The sequence below is a fragment of the Phycodurus eques genome, chromosome 17, assembly GCF_024500275.1.
Source record: "Phycodurus eques isolate BA_2022a chromosome 17, UOR_Pequ_1.1, whole genome shotgun sequence".
Taxonomy (NCBI): Eukaryota; Metazoa; Chordata; class Actinopteri; order Syngnathiformes; family Syngnathidae; genus Phycodurus; species Phycodurus eques.
In genome coordinates this window covers 20,070,974-20,089,037 of record NC_084541.1, presented here as the reverse complement: position 1 = coordinate 20,089,037, position 18,064 = coordinate 20,070,974, and the positions used below count along the sequence as shown (strand labels likewise).

Genomic DNA, 18,064 nt, shown 5'->3' with positions numbered 1-18,064 from the left:
GAAACTTTGCAATAATGTGCTGAAGTGTCTCCAGCCTTGGGTTATGAATGTAAAGTTTTGTACACGACTGACGCTAAAGTATACTTTCACCAGTCCGAGTCTGATTGACGCGTGAAGTTCAAAATCAGGTGGCTGAACTATGCTTTAAATAACGAATTCAATCCAATGTGAGTTTTGTGGCAACCTCGCTTAAAAGCTCAAAGGAACCTAAAGGGCTTCGTTATCAGTTTTTTACAATGACACTTAAATTATGTGACTGTGACGAGAAGAGATTTGTGATTGAAGCTTAACATACCCTGTGTGGTAACAATGGGATGCATTTTCAAAGAAAACATTGCTGTAAAACAGTTTATTGGTTCTGAAAAAAAAGTGACACGCTTTTCACCAGACAGTGACCGCGCGCTAGTATTCATCATATCCACGTGTCTGCAACGAAACTTCCAGGACTTTAGCACAGTACGGACAAAAGCAGGTTGGCTGACATCGATGTTTTCTCCCAAAAGTGCAAAATGTTTTCTCCCACCCTTGAAGCTCATGGATCCGCTCACCCTTGCCAAGTTTAAGAAGCTCGATTGACAATCACTTCCCGGCGCTTCCCCTTCCTGTTAGATTTGCCATTTGTAAATTGGTTTCCGTGCTGATTGAGGTATTTCACGTCCCTTTGTTTATACGGTCGTCTCTCGACGTATCGCCGTTCATGTTTTCATCATCAAAGACTGACTCTACTATGAAGAAAAAAGAAAATCAAGTGCAAATGTGTCTTCTGCGAAGCAAGTCATTCTCGTAGCCTCCTTTTATTTTTGTCACAAACGAGGAAACAAAAAACAAAAAAATCCTGCTTTTCCAAACTGCTAATAAAGTATTGCAAATTGTCCGACCAGCACAGTTGAATTCAGCGCAGTTCGACACCACCGCAAGTGCAATAACAACAACACGCTCTATTGTGGAGTTAAGACCGCAATACAAACGGAGTGTCGTAAGGGCGGAATTCTTGATGCGGCTTTTTGTAAATTGAATGTCATTTAACTGTCCAGGTGTACCTAATGATGTGGCCTGTAAGGTTCTTGCTGTGCGATTTTATGAGTGCGTTGCCGCGGACAGGACGGTCTTTTCCCCATGTGAGTAAATGTTCGTGCATGTTTTGTGTTTCTCAGTGCTCCTGCTCGCCGATAGTGGGAGAAAAATCTGCCCATTCATATTTTGCAGCTGCTTTTATGTCTCGTCTGTACGCTTTTTATTCCAACACAACAGGCTGTCTGTGATTGCTTTTTTTACGTGGCAATGCGGGCTTTTAATATTTGTGGCCAGATCGCTTGAAAAGACCTTTTTCTTGAGAGGAGCCAGCTCAGGGGGACATAACGCAGCCGCTGCTCACATCAAAAGAATATATCTGAAGAAGGTGATCCGATGTTACTACGCTGCCAACATTTTCGGCAGAAATGTTTTGCATCGGCACAATGGCAATGACGAGAAGCACGTTCTGCTGTCACTTTGCAATGTATGGCTCATGTACAGGTGGCGCGTCGACTGCGCAGCTGAGTAGTCGCTAACAGTGAGGTAGTGGTTGCTATGGGTTACAGATGCTATCTCCGGATTAAAATGTATCTCGGTTTTCCCTTGCAGTGTCCCCCCCCCCCCCCACCCCCTTTTTTTCTTCCTCAGGATGAGCCGATGCAAATGAGGTAGCGGTGAAGTTTTGACGCCGGCATCCTAATGTATGACGAGGGCGGCTTTGTGCATATTCAGTAGCTGGGAAGGAGATGCATGGCTGACAGTGTTGCTAAGAGACCACACACAGCGACGAGTGTGAGCGGCTTGATTGCACCTCCCTCCCCCATTCTCGTAGGCTGGTCGCCTCTCGCTATATTCTCCATCCTTTCCTCTCATTTGCTTATTCCTCCCCTCTCAATATTCCGAACTTGAAGCTCATCTGCGTTGCCGAGCCCGTTTAGTGTTTCGGAGCCCCGGTGTTTATTGGTTTCCCGTCATTTTCCAACCCGTCCCATCCCTTCCTCGCTGGCCTCCTCAATTTTGGCTGTGGGTTTGAAGCCGCTGAGTTCTCCTGACCGCCGCTGCCTCCCGTCTGCCGTTGTGTCCAATTCCAGACATTAGCGAGAAAGTGCAGGCTGCTGTGAAGCCTGACAGAAATAGTAAAGTACAGTATGAGTATTTTGTTGTCGTTGTTGTTGTTCCTTCAAGGTACTTCAATAATGTACTGTATAATTATTGGCAGGCGAGACTATCGTTTGCGCCATCTCGTGGGCTGTGCAAGGGAGATGCTGTAGAAATCAAGTGTCAAGGGTACGAAAGAATTTGAGCAACAAGACAATATAGCGCTCAAGCGCAGTCGTGAAAGCTCCAGCCCGAGGGCCATTTGCGGCCCATGTAAAGTCCACGGTGGGACCCTCCGCACCTTGCCCAAAGTCAGCTCGGAATTGCTCCAGCAACCCTAATGAGTACTAGCGCTATGGAAGCTGGGCGGAGGGATGATGAGAGCAATCCAAACCAGGAACGATTTCATTGACGTCGTTTGACATAACATTGTAAATGTTTTACATTTCCAAATATTCTTCCCTCATGAATTTTATGTTTCTCTGCCAGGGTTGTAACCATCACTCCATTGGCCGTGAGAAGCTTGAAGCAACCACATGACTTTTATTATTTCACAGCTACGGTGGCGTAAATCACAATAAAGACATTATGTGCGGGACAATAAATACACTGTCGGTTGATATTTGTATAGTTGCATCAATTGGAGTTTGTTTTATAATCTTCCAATCAATGTAACGATCCGGGCCAATAGGTAACAAAGCGCTTGCTGGATCCGGTCTGAGCATGCTGATTGGCTTTCTCGGCCTACGTGGTCCAGACTTTTGGAATATTTGCCATTTCCGGTGTTATGTTGCCAATATTTGATCAATGCAACTGTGAAAAGCATTTTCTTTTTTTGCTTCCGTGATTGCACTTCCATCCCTTTCAAGGCAGCGTTATCATCGCCTGCGCGCCGCAAATATTTGGGATTTGCGCGCGCGTGTGATCTGATTGCTTACGTGCACGAATGAGTCGCCTGCAGACTTGCAGGCAAGCTCCACTTCCATGAGTCACGGTGCCATCTGCCTTGTGGTTCTAATCAGAGGAATTCAAGCATCTCCAGATGCCCCGCCGAAAGTCCCGATCAAAGCTATTGTACGGATTCGCGTACGTACTGCACTGTAATGCTTTGATGAGACAAACGCCCTTTATTTCATTTAAGGAGATGTTCGCCCGGTTCTTTAGTCGGGCTAATCGCACGCCAACTCGCCGCATTTAACGGGCACAATTGCCGGGCCGCCTGCTCGGCTGCCGAGATCCCAGAATCTCAAAAGTCCCTTTTAACAAAAGACCAAGCCTACACTTGCAGTTTTCTAACCTAATTAACATCGAGTCAGCAAGCGTGGCGGCGGGGGTCGGGGGTCAGGAATAGCAGACGTCGTGCTGGCCCGCTGCATGACACACTGGCATCAAGAATTACACGTCGCAACGAAGGTCAGTGGGCTTCCTGGCCCAGGTAGCGCGTTGCTCGCACTTTGGACCTCAGCCACGTCCCCCCAAAAAATCAGGAAAATTGAAATGCTCAAAACTATTTAACGCTATAGCTCCGTTTTTGCACCTTTTCCGTAATTATCTTCTAACACATATAATGTATTTCCCCCAAAATGCTCCGAATTCACTTTACTTTGAATGCCCCTCTTGTACCCGATTCTAGTTGGCTTGTGAAGCACTTCATTACCAATGGCCCCCTTTTATTTTTGGTCAAATTTTCTATGAAATCCTCATGAGCTCACTTTTCCCAAGATAGAAATTCTTACAAAGTTGCTTGCAAATGGATCCTTCACACAGCAGAATGTAAAGATGATGAATGTTTGATGCTTTATTTCATGCAACTTGCATTCAGTCACACGCAAGAGAGCCTTGCCACATTGTGAAGGCTCACAAGTGATTTACGAACCAATTGTCTTTCATTATTGTTTTTTTTTCCCCCCCAAAAGAATTGCAAACCAGTGATGCTGAAAGGAAAACAAAAGTCCCCCCCCCCCAAAAAAAGAATAACATCTATTTTCCCGACAATCCATCTCACAGAAAGTGATGGGATGAATCTCTGAACAAAGTGGTCTGCTGCAGCTCTAAAACAAATCCCGAGGCACTGAAAATGTTCACGTTTCCATTTGAGAGCACAAAACAAACACGCGTCGGCTGACAGCTGTGCTTTTCTTAGCCACTTGCATGATGCGTTCCCGTACAGCAGCGCGGAAACACTTCCGGGCCCTCCCGTTTTCTGCCCCACAACAAGGCCGGCGACTCATAGGGCGAGCGTGAGGAGGAAGCTGTGCATGCGCTACATGTGACAATCCGCATTACTGTCTGCTTGGCCGACAGCCTCAGCTAGGCCATCCCAGGGCCCGCAGCCAGAGACGCGCAGCAGCTGAGTTGCCGTGCTTACTCAAATATTCATAACTGGATAATGAAAGTAGAGAGAGTTTTCAATGTGATACACTACGGGCAGAGGTAAACAAAACGGCAACGACTTTTCTCTTCCTTTCCAGTGGCTCGACTTTTGAGGGCTGCCAGTTGTCGTAATGGCTCGTTGCTCTTTTTTTCGCCCACCGTGACAGAGTGGAACCTCGAAGGTTGAACACAGTTTAAGCCAGGATGCTGTTTGATTTGTTCGATTTTCCCGGAGGAAATAATGGGAGTTAAATTGATGTTTTCTGCGACTTTCGCGGCATCGTTTTTGTCTGTATTGGCTCCACTGCAGCACTTTTGGTGTGGGCTTTTAAACTGTGTCGCCACATTTCAAACCCATTGCTGTCTCTTCATTTCTAACGCTCATCAAATACACGTATTGCCATTTTGTCAGGGTGCCGTTTGTAAAGCGGCTCGCGCCGTCAAAACGGTTTTTCAAACCGCTTTTGAAGGGGATGCAATGTGACCCGCTTCTATTAGACAGGATTGAAGCCAGATGTGGGGCCGCCCGCACCAGCGCAGAAGTCCCCTTTTAAATGCGCTGAGGGTTCACCGGTCCACCAAAGTATCAAAACCCGGTCTAGCCCGCCTCCTTCATCAACACGTCGCACATCGAACCCTCTGAATCGTTGTAGAAAGTAGTTGATTGAACGCATGATGATTGTTTTTTTGCCAAATACACCATCTGCGCGCGTCTGCGATATTACGACCATCCGGTCTAACCCGCCCACTCGCCACGTTTCATTTAACATTTCTTGACATCCCCTTGAAAAAAAATTCACAGTCGTCTTTTAACCATTATTTGAAGCGAAATGTGACAGAATGTTGATGTTGTTCTCGGCGCGAGCCGCTTAACCGACAGTTTGTTTTGTTTGTCTGGAGGTGCGCCCAGCTCGGTGGCCTCGTGACAACACGTCCCATCGTCTCGGTCCTCCTCGTGTACCATGAGCTCCGGCTCTGCCCAGGATGTGGCAGTCGAGCATTTCCTGCGTGACATAGAGAGGCGGAGTCAGCGGCTACACTGCGCTGTGATTGGCTGCGAGGCGGAGCGACCCCGCAGCGACATGAACCTGCTCTATCGCAAGAGCCGTTTGGATTGGAGGCAGAGGGACCAAGATGGAAGCAAGAAAAGGTGAGCGGAGCGGCATATATATGCGGAATATGGAGGATTACATCGGGGTTGGCTTCAGTGGGGGATGTAAGCCTCTTGGTCAGCTTCCGTCAGTCTGATTCCCACATCTTTATTGTGAGCACAGCTCATGAAGTTAGCCTGCTGAGCGGGAAACGCATAGCGGCACTTCTTTTGCTAAGATGATATCAACTTCTATAATGCCAGCCAAATATCAACGACACGAGAGTGGATTTGCGCTGAATTTCAAAAAAAAAAAGAAAAATGCTGTGTGTCACAGTCGGCACCCACTTTGGAATCCTCGTCACCGCCACTGTATCGCGACACCCGTCGCGCCTCAAAAACACCAAGTGGAGTTTACGTAGTTATATTCCGAGAGAAATACAATTCCAAGCGCGGTGGACCAGTGGCGATCACGTCCGCCTCACACGGCCGAGGTTCCGAGTTTCAAATCACAGCTCCGGCCTTCCTGTGTGGACTTTGAATGTTCTTCCCGTGCTTGCGTGGGTTTTCTGTGGGTTCTCCGCCTACATGTGGCCTGTGATTGGCCGGCGGAAGCTCACCCGTGACCCTCACGGGATTTAGGGTGTTTTTCCCCAACTCCTCTTTGGACAACAAAAAGTCAAACAAGATGGTGATAAAAAAAAAAAAAAAAAAAAAATATATCTATTCATTTTCTACAGCGCTTGCCTCATTAGGCTGGTGCCCACCCGAGCTGACTTTGGGCACATATAGACAATTTAAGTTTTCAGTTATCAAGCCGGAGCACCTGGGGAAAACCCACGGGAACGCGCACAGAACATGCAAAGGTCACGCAGCCGAGATTCGAACCCAGAACCGCAGAAGATCACGTTGCTTGCAAGGGTTTTCTGTTCACTGCGGGAGACTTTGTGCGGCGCGCCGGAACCATAATTCAGCCGGTCGACCGGCGTCGTCGACGCGAGACGAAAGCGGAGCCACGCGCGGCGAGGAGAGGTCACGACCGCCGATGAGTCCGAACAGGACCGGGTCAGGGATGAAGTCGCGCGGGGGGGGAGCGAAACATTGGACAAAAGAGGCGATATGAAGAGGGCGAAGGGAGACGGTTTGAGATCTGGAACGCCTCGGGAGAGGAATCCCATTTAGGAGGCGGAGACGGCTGTGAAGATAAAGAATTGAAAATGGGTGAGCTAGAACAACGTTTATGTTTTTTTTTTTTTTTTTTTTTTTTTGTTCTCCTGTGGCAGACAGACGACGGCAGTGTTTATTTTCACTCTTGAGAGAGCAGGCTTGATTTGCTGAGATTTGAGGACAATGCAGTAGATCCTCACAAAACCGTCAAATCCATTTGGACAAATCATAAAGTCAATGAGTCTTTTTATTTTTTTCTCTATTTAGCCCTCGTGACTGAGTGGCGATTTGTCCGAAACCGCATTTAGATACAGACGGACAAATAATAATTGAGTGTAATCAACAAAGTACAAACAAAACCAAAGCGCAGCATTGAGGACGACTTCAAATCAATTTCAATCTAAACAAGAACAAACAAAAGAGGAAAATGTTGCATCTTAATATATGAAAAGTGTTATGAGCTAATTATGCTTCGGTCATATTTGTGTAATTAGTGCAATGTGGAAAGTATAATATTGGCAGTGCTATAAGGTATAATTACATATTGATATATTGTAAATAGGGGGTATAATAATGCATTAAGAATCAGTTGATATGCATGTTACTTGTATTAGACATCAAAACTCAATGGCGCTTAAAATAATGAAATGTGATAATCGTCGTATTCGAACAAGGAGAGCAAATGGATGATAATAATACAATAGGGTATATAGTATGTATGTGTGTGTACATATGTAATATGTTGAATTAGAATGATTGCATAACATCCAAGAAGTATTTATCTCACACTCGAGTGAGTGTCGTTACCGAACGTCATAAAAGCCTTATTATGTAATCTCGCTCATGACCCTGCGTCGAAAAAGCAGCTACGCGACGGGCGGACGAATTCGTTGATCGTACATTGAACATCTTCAAGGGAATTTGAACATAAGAAATAAAGAAAATGAAAAAGGGCCACGGAAACATGTTCAAGGATGTCAGCCAAGGACAAAGTGTCGCCATTCTTCCTCAAATAAATTGACGCATGCGCTGTAAAGGGAAGCCAATGTATAAAATACAATTCCCGGTGTCCGTCAGTCTCCATCAATACTGCGCAGTATAATGGAAATGTGTTAGTTCCTTCCGATTTTTTTTATTTATTTATTGATTTTTTTTTACTCCCGAGGCAGAATTTGTTGCGCAACATGCAATGTGTAACGTCAACTCTAGCTTTAGCAAATAGTCGTACGCAAACTTACTACTATCGCGTATGATTGCTTTCCCCTTTGCTATCTTATTGAGTTCTTGACTCAGCGATAATATGACAATCCTCTCTACCTTACGTTGGACGGTTACTTCACCTTCCGAGCTAAGTTCCACAAGTACCGATCGCGAGCCGGCGTCACTGTGCCTTCATTCATCTACGTGGGGCAGTCAAAAAGCAATAAGCCCAATTTAATTTAACCTACTAATCCAGGATATTATTTTGTGTGTGTGTGTGTGTGAAATGCAGCTGAAATGCTGCTGCTGCTGTGCTGGCAATAATCACGACTAACGACGTTGTCACCGACATTAAGAAGAAATAGACGTCATATGACTTCGAGCAGAAGCGTGATGCAGTTTCAGTCCCGGCGACAGAAGATAAATCTCAAGTGGACAGCCGCGCTCGAGACGAGCCATAACTTCTGACCGTCAACGAACGCGTCACGTGTTGTGTCAGACGTGTCGGCGAGGTCTGTCGCACTGAGGACACTCGCGCACTCAATGTCGGCGACCGACCTTAACCCAAAAGTTTCCGCAAAGACGTCGACGGATGGCTCTGACGCCTCCTCTCCAAGAGAACGTTCGTTTGAACGCACACGCGCTCGTGAACAGTGGCCCGGAAAGGCGGCTGAGAAATAGGCCGCCGGCTGCGAGGGGCGCCATGTTTCCCCAGCAACATCTCCGTCAGCGCAGTCCTAACGAACAGCTTCAATAAAGCGGCTGGTGACCTCATAATGTTTTGACTGCGCACATGCTTGGGGTCAAAGGTTACAACACCACCGTATTTCATTTCAGCGTTTTATTTGCACACTGAGTCTAATGGGACGTTTATGGGGAAATATTCATTTAGACTTCAGATGGAGCATTTGCCCATTAAATGTTTATGATTCATGGCTACGGATGAAGAGCTCTTTGTGATAAAAAGAGCACACGTCATATAATTTGCCCACCGGTGAGATCATGTGAGCTATTTCTTGCTTGTTAAATAGCTCCTGAGTGATAAATGTGTTCTGAATGAACAAGCTTTACCTCACGATCTAGCGGCAGAGGTAAATATCTTTCTAAGGCTTATTATGGACTCACCCTAACCCATTTCGAAAACCTCGTCCCGTGTATTAAATACCAAAAATTCTCATCCTCCCATCGATTTTGTGGTCCGCTTGTCCTCGTTACGGTCGCGGCTAACTGGAGCCAATCCCGTTTGACTTTGGGCGAGAGGCGAGGCACACCCTCCACTGGTCACCGGCCAATTGCAGGGCACAACTCGTGACACTATTTGGAGTCTTCAATTTCCCTAACAGGTATGTTTTCTGTTCATTGGGAGGAAGGGGGAGATTTTCTTTTTATATATATATATATATATATATATATATGTATATATATATATATGTAATGAATTCTTGTTACTATATAGTAAATTAGCCTAGAGTAGTGCAGAATGAAATGCTAGAAAAAAACGAGAGTTTTGGTTCCAAAATGAAACTTCTGGTTTAAAAAATAAATAAATAAAAAATAAAAAAGCTGTACTTGACGGTGCCTGAAGGAATGGATCAGCCGCCGTTCTGGTGAAAATGTGTCCGTGTGGTATCTGCGTCCGATCTAAGGAGCCACAAGCATGTGGAAGTGCGCACGAATCCGGGGAAACATGCAGCGCTGTAGCCACGCGGCGACGGCAGGAGGTGGACATGTTCCTCCTTTGCCGTCGCTGAAATGCGATCGACGCAAATTGTAACATGCTGGATTAAAGAGCGGATTCTTTTCATGATTCTTGGGCTAAGGTTTCAGTCCTTAATGTAAACATGTTCCAGCTCTGCTGAAGGATTCAGGTGAGTTTGGAGGCTTCGCAGCCATACACTTTATGTATTTGCATAACTGAATAAAACAGCATGCAGTAGTCTCGGCCTAATTCACAGTGCAAGTTGATGTTCAAGCGAGAGAGCGCTGTCAGTCCAAAACCCAAAACACAGCAGCCATTGCACACTTTGTCTGATCTCCCTCACTTTTATTTATTGTTTTGGGAGCTTGTGGCAGTAATGATTCCACGATTTCAGAGAGAAACCATCAAACGCGCAACAATGGTTTCCATAGCAACAGCTGCGAGCAGAAAACAGATGTGGGTTGAGAGTAGAAAGAGCGCGTGAATTCCACCGGTCCGGTATTCACTAAGAGTACTCTGTTTTGACAGGGGAATTGATTTCCTAATGAAGTGCATTTGAGAGCGGAGTAAATGTGGAGAGGAGGAGATGGAAAAAGACGTGCGAAAGATGGAGGTGACTCTAGGGTGTTCCTTTTTGGACTGCAAAGCCCTGCAGGCAAAGCTGTCGTTTGAGGAGCACAAAGAGGGGGAGTCCATCAAATAAAGTGGAGTAAATGAACGTTTCTATGATTCTCTCACGCTTTCCCCCCCTTCTGTCTAAACCGCAGCTCCTCTCAAAATGACCCCTCGGCGACCGTCGGCAAAGTCAGAGACTTGGCCTCGTTCCGTCGCCACTTCCGCATGGGCTTCATGACCATGCCGGCCTCCCAGGACCTTTCCCCTCACTCGTGTGCCTCAGCCATGGCGCCGCGCTCGCAGTCCTGCCACGCGGTCGGTGCCGGGGACGCGAGTCTCGAGAACGGAGATTACTCCGACAGCCAATCCCAACACGGCGGCCGATGCCCGCCGGTCAAACCCAAGCGCCACCCGAGCACTCGCCTCAGCTCCTCCTCTGCCGACGGCAGAGGACCTCCGGAGACGCCGCCGCCTCCGCCGCCCTCCCACTCGCAGGCCAAGCACTCCGACAAGAAGAATGGTTAGAAGCGGGCTTCCTAGTGCATGCTATTCTCTGAGCGTGATCTTTTCTCAACATGTTGTGTTTCCCTGCAGCCATGAAGAAGTCCGACTCGGGAGACCTCGGCTCAAAAAAGCTGCCTCCTTTAAAACCCAAGAGAAGTCCCAGCACCCAGCTCTCCTTTGACCCACTTCCTCCACGTGTGCCTCATTCTGCCGCATCCCTCCCTTTCCAGGGAGCCGACTCGCAAGTCCAGACCGGAGACGGGGATGATGAGCCGGTCTACATCGAGATGGTGGGTCAAGTGTTTACCAGAGAGAGCCAGACCGCGACCCCTCATCCCGTCACTCCCGTAGCCACCACGCCCGATTCGGACTCGGACCAGAGTGAGGCCATCTACGAAGAAATGAAATACCCGCTGCAAGAGAACCGAGAATCTCAGAGACACCTGCCGACCAAACACGAGAAGATGAAAAGTTCGAAACATTACCACGTCACCCCCTCGCCCTCCGGCGGCTCCTCGTCACTGCCGCGACCCTCCTCTTCCTCTCCCTCCTACTCTAAACCCAAAGCTACCGTCTCCATCTCTCATTCGTCCCCACTCCCTTCCTCCGCATCCTCCACCCCCGTCCCCCAGGTCCTATCCGCCAGCCCTCACACTCCACGAGCGCCTACTCCCTACCTGCTGCAAGGGAGTAAATGTGAACCAGACTCCAACACAAAGATCCCCGCGCCTTTCCCAAATCTCCTCCAGCACCGGCCCCCGCTGCTGGCTTTCCCTCAACCTGCAGCGGCCTCCAGCGGCGTGGGGGTGCAGAGCAAGGGTTCGGCCTCCTCCAAAATGGGGACTCAAACGCCCAGCGTGACCACTCAAGCCGGAACCTCCTCCTCCTCATCTTGCTCCAACGTTCCGTCATCAGGCTCCAAAGAGCCGTCGGGAGGAAGTGTAACGCCGCAAGAGAAACACAGCAGAGATTCCCAGTCGGGGCCCGCTCCCGGACTCAGAGCCAGGAGTCACTCGACGCCGCTGCCGCCGTCCTCGAAATCGACCTCACCTTTCTCCCACCACCACCACCACCACCACCCTCACCATCGGCCCTCCCACTACCATCACTATCGCAAGCCGGAGAGGGGTGACTCTCCCGTTCCGCTCAAGAGCAGCTCTCAGACTTCCACCCAGACCACCGTGCAGACCCAGACTTCGGGTACGGGCAAGGAAGGGAAGTCTGTTAGCTTCCTCTTGAAGACGGACAAAGGAGAGAAGGATAAGGATAGGGATCGGGACAGGGACAGGGATAGGGACAGGGACAGGGATAGGGATAGGGATAGGGACCGAGATCGAGACAGGGATCGGGACAGGGACAGGGACAGGGATAGGGATAGGGATAGGGGTAGAGACAAGGACAGAGACCGGGACCGGGACCGGGATAGCGGTCCGCACTCTTTGCAACTGGATCTTCTTCCTGCCACAAACAGTCAAACATCTCAAGGCAGCACCAGCTCCACGCCGACGCCTCTGTCTTCATCCCATCGCCCTCATTCTCGTCCTCATTTGCGCTCTCACACGCCCCACGGCCTGCCAGCTTACAGGCCGCCGTCCTCTGACAGCCCGCTGCTGTGGACTTACCCCTCCGGAGGCTTCCGCAGACCGCCGGCTTACGAGAGCTTGAGAGGAAGCTCCCAGACGCCGTCCTCGCAACAGCCCTCCAGCCTCACCGGTGTCGGCGAGGTTGGATCCAAGAGCGGCGAAGGCTTTTCGTCGCTCCAGTCCAAAGCTGGCTTCGTGCCATGGGACAGCAGCTCTAGCTTTGCAGCCGACGAAGGCTTCTCTTGGCCCCTGCAGAGGAAATTGTCCTTCAGCCATGGGAGCAGAGAAACCGAAAGTAAGTCAGAGGAGGTACCGTTAATTACAAGCGCTTAACTTAGGATCTGTTTAAGTTACAAGCCGCCGCTTTGTGGTTCTGTTGCTTTGCGTCGCGAGACAAAATAAGCGTTATAAGCGAGCTTCGGACAACCAGCGTGTCGAGTGAAGCGAAAGTAAAATGGAGCAATTAAGGTACGGCAATGCCCCGGCGAGGAGGGCCACGCTCGGCAGCGCACTTTCGGCCTCGCGCTTTATTGAGCCGGACAAACAATCAAACGCACAAATGCAAACCGAGCGTGTGGCAGAACAACTTGACGGGAGCTCCCGATGTCACACTCACTAGCCGCACCACTTAAAAGCGACATTTATGTAATTGTCAGCCATTACAATAGTGTGGGGGGGGGGGAGAAGGTGTAATTAACACACAACAGTTGCTGTTGGAAATTTCCACGATTGCAATTTTAGATACATTTGAAAAATAGCCGCAAAAGCTCCGATTTTTTGCATATGTCTTCCTCCTTCTCAAAGCGACGCTTGTGATTGGCTCTCTCTGGCCGTGTGCCATTCTGCCGTCGTCTCAAACATGATATATTTTTCCAAATATGACTTCGACGCGCTAGCTTGTGGTGCAATCTATTAGTTTGTCCAAGATTCTGAAAAGGTTAAACACAAGGTTGAACACATAAAAGAACATTTGACTTTTGGACAACTTTATCATTTTTACTTTTTTTTATGGAACATTCACTTATCTTATCTTTTTTATGGAACATTCACTTACCTGGGTTGTCATATGAAGCGATATTGTCTAAATTGTGCACGTTTGCAATTAGGTCAACGTGCTATGGTACGGTGGTTTTCCACATGCTTTACACAAATAATGCAACAGGTTTTTTTTATATGATGATTTTTTTATATGATGTAGATCATGTTTTTTTTGAATTAGTGTCAAGAACAAATGTGTGGCGAATTGCAAAATAATGATCTGTGGTTTTAATCCACTTTTTCAGAGGAAACATCCGAGGTTCCTGTCGATGCATTCATTTCAAATTTAAGAAAAGTCATCAAAGTTGAATCCAATCTCATTTGTTTGATTACTTTGAGAAATTCATTGAAATAGTTACACTACTATTACATTTTCAACAGGGAAACTTGGAATTGTGACCGGACTACGTTTCCAGTCTTCTTTCCGACACGTAGCAAAAACCTCGTGTGTGTGTTTTTGGGACGTTTGACGGCATTTAAATGGACTTTAATATGGGAACTTTATTTGATATACGCTAAGTCGAGGTACTACCGCACGCCAGATGCGGTATCGAACGACAGGCCGAGTAACAGTCAAACGCTGTTTAAATATTCCCTTTCTCTCCCCGTGTCAGAAGAAGAAGGCCGAACGTGGAACGGCAGTGCCGATGCCTTATTGAGGATGGATAAGGAAGAGTTGGGAACGGGACTTCGAGGGGGCCCGTCGAGCATCCCGGTGCACTACAGCGGCGGCGCGAGCCGGACCCTCGGCCACTGTGAGTCGCTGGTGGGTGCGGACAGCGGCCCGGGATTCAGAGCCCTGCCCAGAATCGGGATGCCGCTTCCCTGCCAGACGTTTCCCGCCTGTCGCAACGGAGGTGGGTCATGTTTTCCAACCGTCAGATGGAGGAACCTAATCATGAATGACGGAAGATTTGTTTGTTTCCTCTGCTTTTATTTGCCCCCACGTGAAACGTGACACCGCCGTAACTTCGTGGAGAATTGAACAAGCAGCGAACCTTTGATCTGTCATAAAAGTCTGAACAGCTCTGAAGCCTCTTGAGTGTGCGAATGCCAAATTCACGGAATCTTTAAGGAAAGCTTCCCCCCCCCCCCCCCCCCAAACTGACATGTTGCTTACCTTGAGAATCAGAGCAACGCTTTCATTGACGCGGAACTGGGAAAGTTTCCATTCACAATCCTACGTTCGCATACCGCTCGGATTTTCCTGCTTTTACACTAAAGAGGGAAAAAAAACCAAATACGAGTGGAACCTCTAATGTCAAACACTTTCATACGGCTTCCACTGTGAGTCACCGGATGTACATAATACTGGAGATAACCCTTGTTGAGGCTGCTGATTTAAAAAAAAAAAAAAAAAAAAAAAAAAAGAAACAACAACAACAACAAAAAACACAGTTGAGAAAGCAGTTTGAACTCCAGCGTTGTGCAACTTTATAGGCGTAGATTTTTGGCCCGACACTAAAATATTGGTTCCGCTGTAGTTTAGGGTTAGGGTGGGTTTGTACGTCGCAACCGTGCCTTCTTCTCGTCGATGCATACTGCACAGTGTATACGAGGGGAACACAATGCTGCACAGCCCGCACGAGTGGAGCCAAACATTCACAACTTTACGCGTTCACGCAAACAAACAGGAGCGATTCATGAGCAGGTGCGGCGTGTAACGTGGCTGTCTTTGCAGAAGTGGGGCGGCTGGGCCGTTCCTCCTCCGCTGCTGGGGCGAGACAGGTGGGCGGAGGAGACGTCCAGCGCCAGAGCAGTCTACCAGCACGAGAGGCCCTCAATCAGGTGAATATGCGCGGGCCGGCTTTATAACTCTGGACTCGATGAACTTCATTCAGGGCTCATTTCAGAGTGCACATTAATATCGTCCTCATTATTGGCTCCCCTCCTTTTGGAGACAGTGCTCCTGCAGGTCTATTTTTAGCTCTCACATATGCCCACTGAGCAGAATAATGTTCTGGCCTGGCACAAAACAATAAGAGCAGGTATGCGATGACGCAAATGTGTGAAACTCGCGGTGGACACAACACGCTGTTTCGATGCGCTGAGCTGCAGTTTTCTTGCGGCACATTTAGCCGGATTCCGGCCGCATAGCAAGTGCTGACGCACTCGGGCAGTGCTGCGGAGACGGTCTGCATGCGTCTGCTTGGCTCGCCCTCGGCACGAGCAGATGAAGTGCTGCTACATCCTGGTGGTTCTTGGTAGGAACCGCAGCTGTGCCAGCTTCCAATCGGTCGGAGTCTTTTTAAGGATGTTCTCAAGGGATGCTTGCCACGCTGCAAGGACAAAAGTATTGGGACTCCTGGCCGTTACAGGAAGTGCCGCAGAAGAAAATATATTGTTACCCTTCTGCAACTGTAACAGCTTGCACTGTTCTCCGACTTTTGATAAAAGCGGCACTCCGGAACAGACGATTTCTTTTGAATGTGTGTAACATTTGATTTGGCGCGTCTCATCAACACGGGGTGAAGTTGCCCAGCTCTTCCTTCTGTTTGTCTGTATGTGACCCTCAGGAAAAAGCGGGAACGTCCGTCCCTATTCGATGCTTAAAAACTACGTCGACTGACTTCTTTTCTTCTGATTGTGTCGTTAGCCGCAGGGTCCGGCGCAGCCTCGAGCGTCCTGCGGTCCCGGCAGTCCCGGCGTGTCTCGGCAGCAGCAGCATCTGCAGCTCCACCAGCAGCAGTTGCAGTTGCAGTTGAAGCAGCAGCTCCAGCAGCTTCAGCAACAGCACCACCTGCAGCTGCAGTTCCAGCAGCTCGCTCGGCTGGCGCAGGGTCAGCCCGCCGCGGGCTCCGGCGCCGCCTCGTCCGCGATGCAGACCCAGAGAGACGGCAAGTTGCTGGAAGTCATCGAGCGCAAACGCTGCCTCTGCAAGGAGATCAAGGCCCACAGGCGCCCCGATAAAAGCCTCTGCAAGCAGGACAGCATGCCCATCCTCCCTAGCTGGAGACGGACACCCGAACCGCGCAAGACGGGCACGCCGCCTTGCCAAAGGCCGCAGGCCGTCGTGTGGGACACGGCGATCTGACAGGAGGCCGGCGAGGACACGCATGAGCGAGGGGGCTCGTATCACTGAGACGGGAGTCAGCCTTTTGTCTGACGCCGGCGGTTGCGGTCGCACCACTTCCGCGGGGCGGTGTCGGATAGAGGTCAAAGGTGAGAGCAGCGGTGATGCCGAGGTGGAGCTGCTTGTTTCGAAATGGAAATGAAAGATAAGCAGGCGTTCCGATCTTCTTCTCCTTCCCCTTCTGCGAATCCTCCTCTCCTATCTTTGCCTGTCGTCCGCGTCGTCTGCTACGTCTCCGGATATTTGCAAGTCTTCCTCGCCACGCCCGAAAATCTCCTCTTTGGTCTTCCTCGTCGCCTCCCTACCGTTTGGCGTGTCCCTCCACCGATATACCCACTCACACTTTCCTCCACTTACTCTCGTCCTCGTCCGTCTTTCACACTTCAAATTGCTCTCGACAGTCGGGGCCCTCATTTTCCGACCCGCTCGAGGCGGGTTATACCGCTGTCGGTCATTTCACTGACGGCGGATCCGAGAGCGGGCGGGGTGCGCCGCCGTGGGTGTGTTTACAGCTGACTTCATGCGACGTTCCTGCGCGGAAGAGGACGATGCGTAACGCGACGTACGCGCCTCTGGCCAGTGTGCCACGGACAATGTGAGCGGGTACCCATTTGAAATAGAAAGCGAGCTGCCGATAACTGCCGGCGACCTAAAAATGTCCACGGACCTCGGTATTTGCCCGCCTGCGGTCCGATCAAATTCACCGAATTGCCGTTAGACCGGCGGTCTACCCTAGGCCAGGATTTAGATGTGGTCTGAGCAGGTGCAAGTTAAGATGCACTTTCTGCCACCAAATTGTCACTCTCAGGGCAGTCCATCTGCCGCGGCGGAATGCTCATCTTGGCGCCAGATTGGCAAACATGCGGCGAGCCTTTGGCTTGCACAAAGATCAGAATCTTCCAGCGTTCGCAGGATGCGCTGTCTGCGAAAACGGAGCCCGTGATCCGCACTCCTTGAGCTCCTGCGCCATCTCCACTCGCGCTCCTTGGAAGCTCACCTTCCGCCAGCCCGCCTTTCATTCGCACACTCGCTCAATCTTGCCGCAGCTGACCTTCATTCCTCGTCTCTCCAGGTTCTCCTCCACCTGCTCCCTACTCTCGCCGCAGATCCCGCCCGAGCTCATCTGTCAATCTGTCCGTCACCAGGTCAAACGGGGACGCGAATCGAACAAGGGAAATGTCTTGCCCGGTTCATTTCTACGTACTAAACTATCCCTCCGGTTCTAATTGCCAACGATTCTGCCATTATTCTCACTGCTGAGGACGACGGTTCGATAGGAAAGCCCGAGATCCGAATTGCCAAATTTCCTCCTGACTACTTGACGCATAGATTTCTTTTTTTTTTTTTTTTTTTTTCTTCCCCCCCCTCCAATGCACAGAGAGGAATTAAATGAAGGCAGCAGTCATAAAAGAGCAACATGAGTCCCACATGCTGTGTGGTGAGTACAGGTAGGACTCCTTTGCCAAGTCCTTCAAGTGTTTCTTGAAAATTGTCAATGAGTACGATACGTCTTGGTATCGGTAGATTGTCGTCGTGGATGCAAGTGATCGCCGAGGTGTAAAAGCTACCTACTCTTATGTGTTTGCATAATATTTGTAAATCAAGTTACT

The 18,064-nt window shown here is 49.2% G+C and overlaps 1 protein-coding gene across 1 annotated transcript in view; it reads left to right on the top strand.

Moving 5' to 3' along the window:
• LOC133416407 (neuronal tyrosine-phosphorylated phosphoinositide-3-kinase adapter 1) overlaps positions 1 to 18,064 on the top strand; it is a 27,246-nt gene extending 9,182 nt beyond the window's left edge. Inside the window, exons 2-7 of the mRNA XM_061703262.1 lie at positions 5,386 to 5,635; positions 10,409 to 10,776; positions 10,851 to 12,638; positions 13,996 to 14,238; positions 15,063 to 15,169; positions 15,978 to 18,064. Coding sequence (XP_061559246.1) covers positions 5,448 to 5,635; positions 10,409 to 10,776; positions 10,851 to 12,638; positions 13,996 to 14,238; positions 15,063 to 15,169; positions 15,978 to 16,415 — 3,132 coding nt within the window. The 5' untranslated portion in view covers positions 5,386 to 5,447 and the 3' untranslated portion in view covers positions 16,416 to 18,064. The remainder of the gene's footprint in view (positions 1 to 5,385; positions 5,636 to 10,408; positions 10,777 to 10,850; positions 12,639 to 13,995; positions 14,239 to 15,062; positions 15,170 to 15,977) is intronic.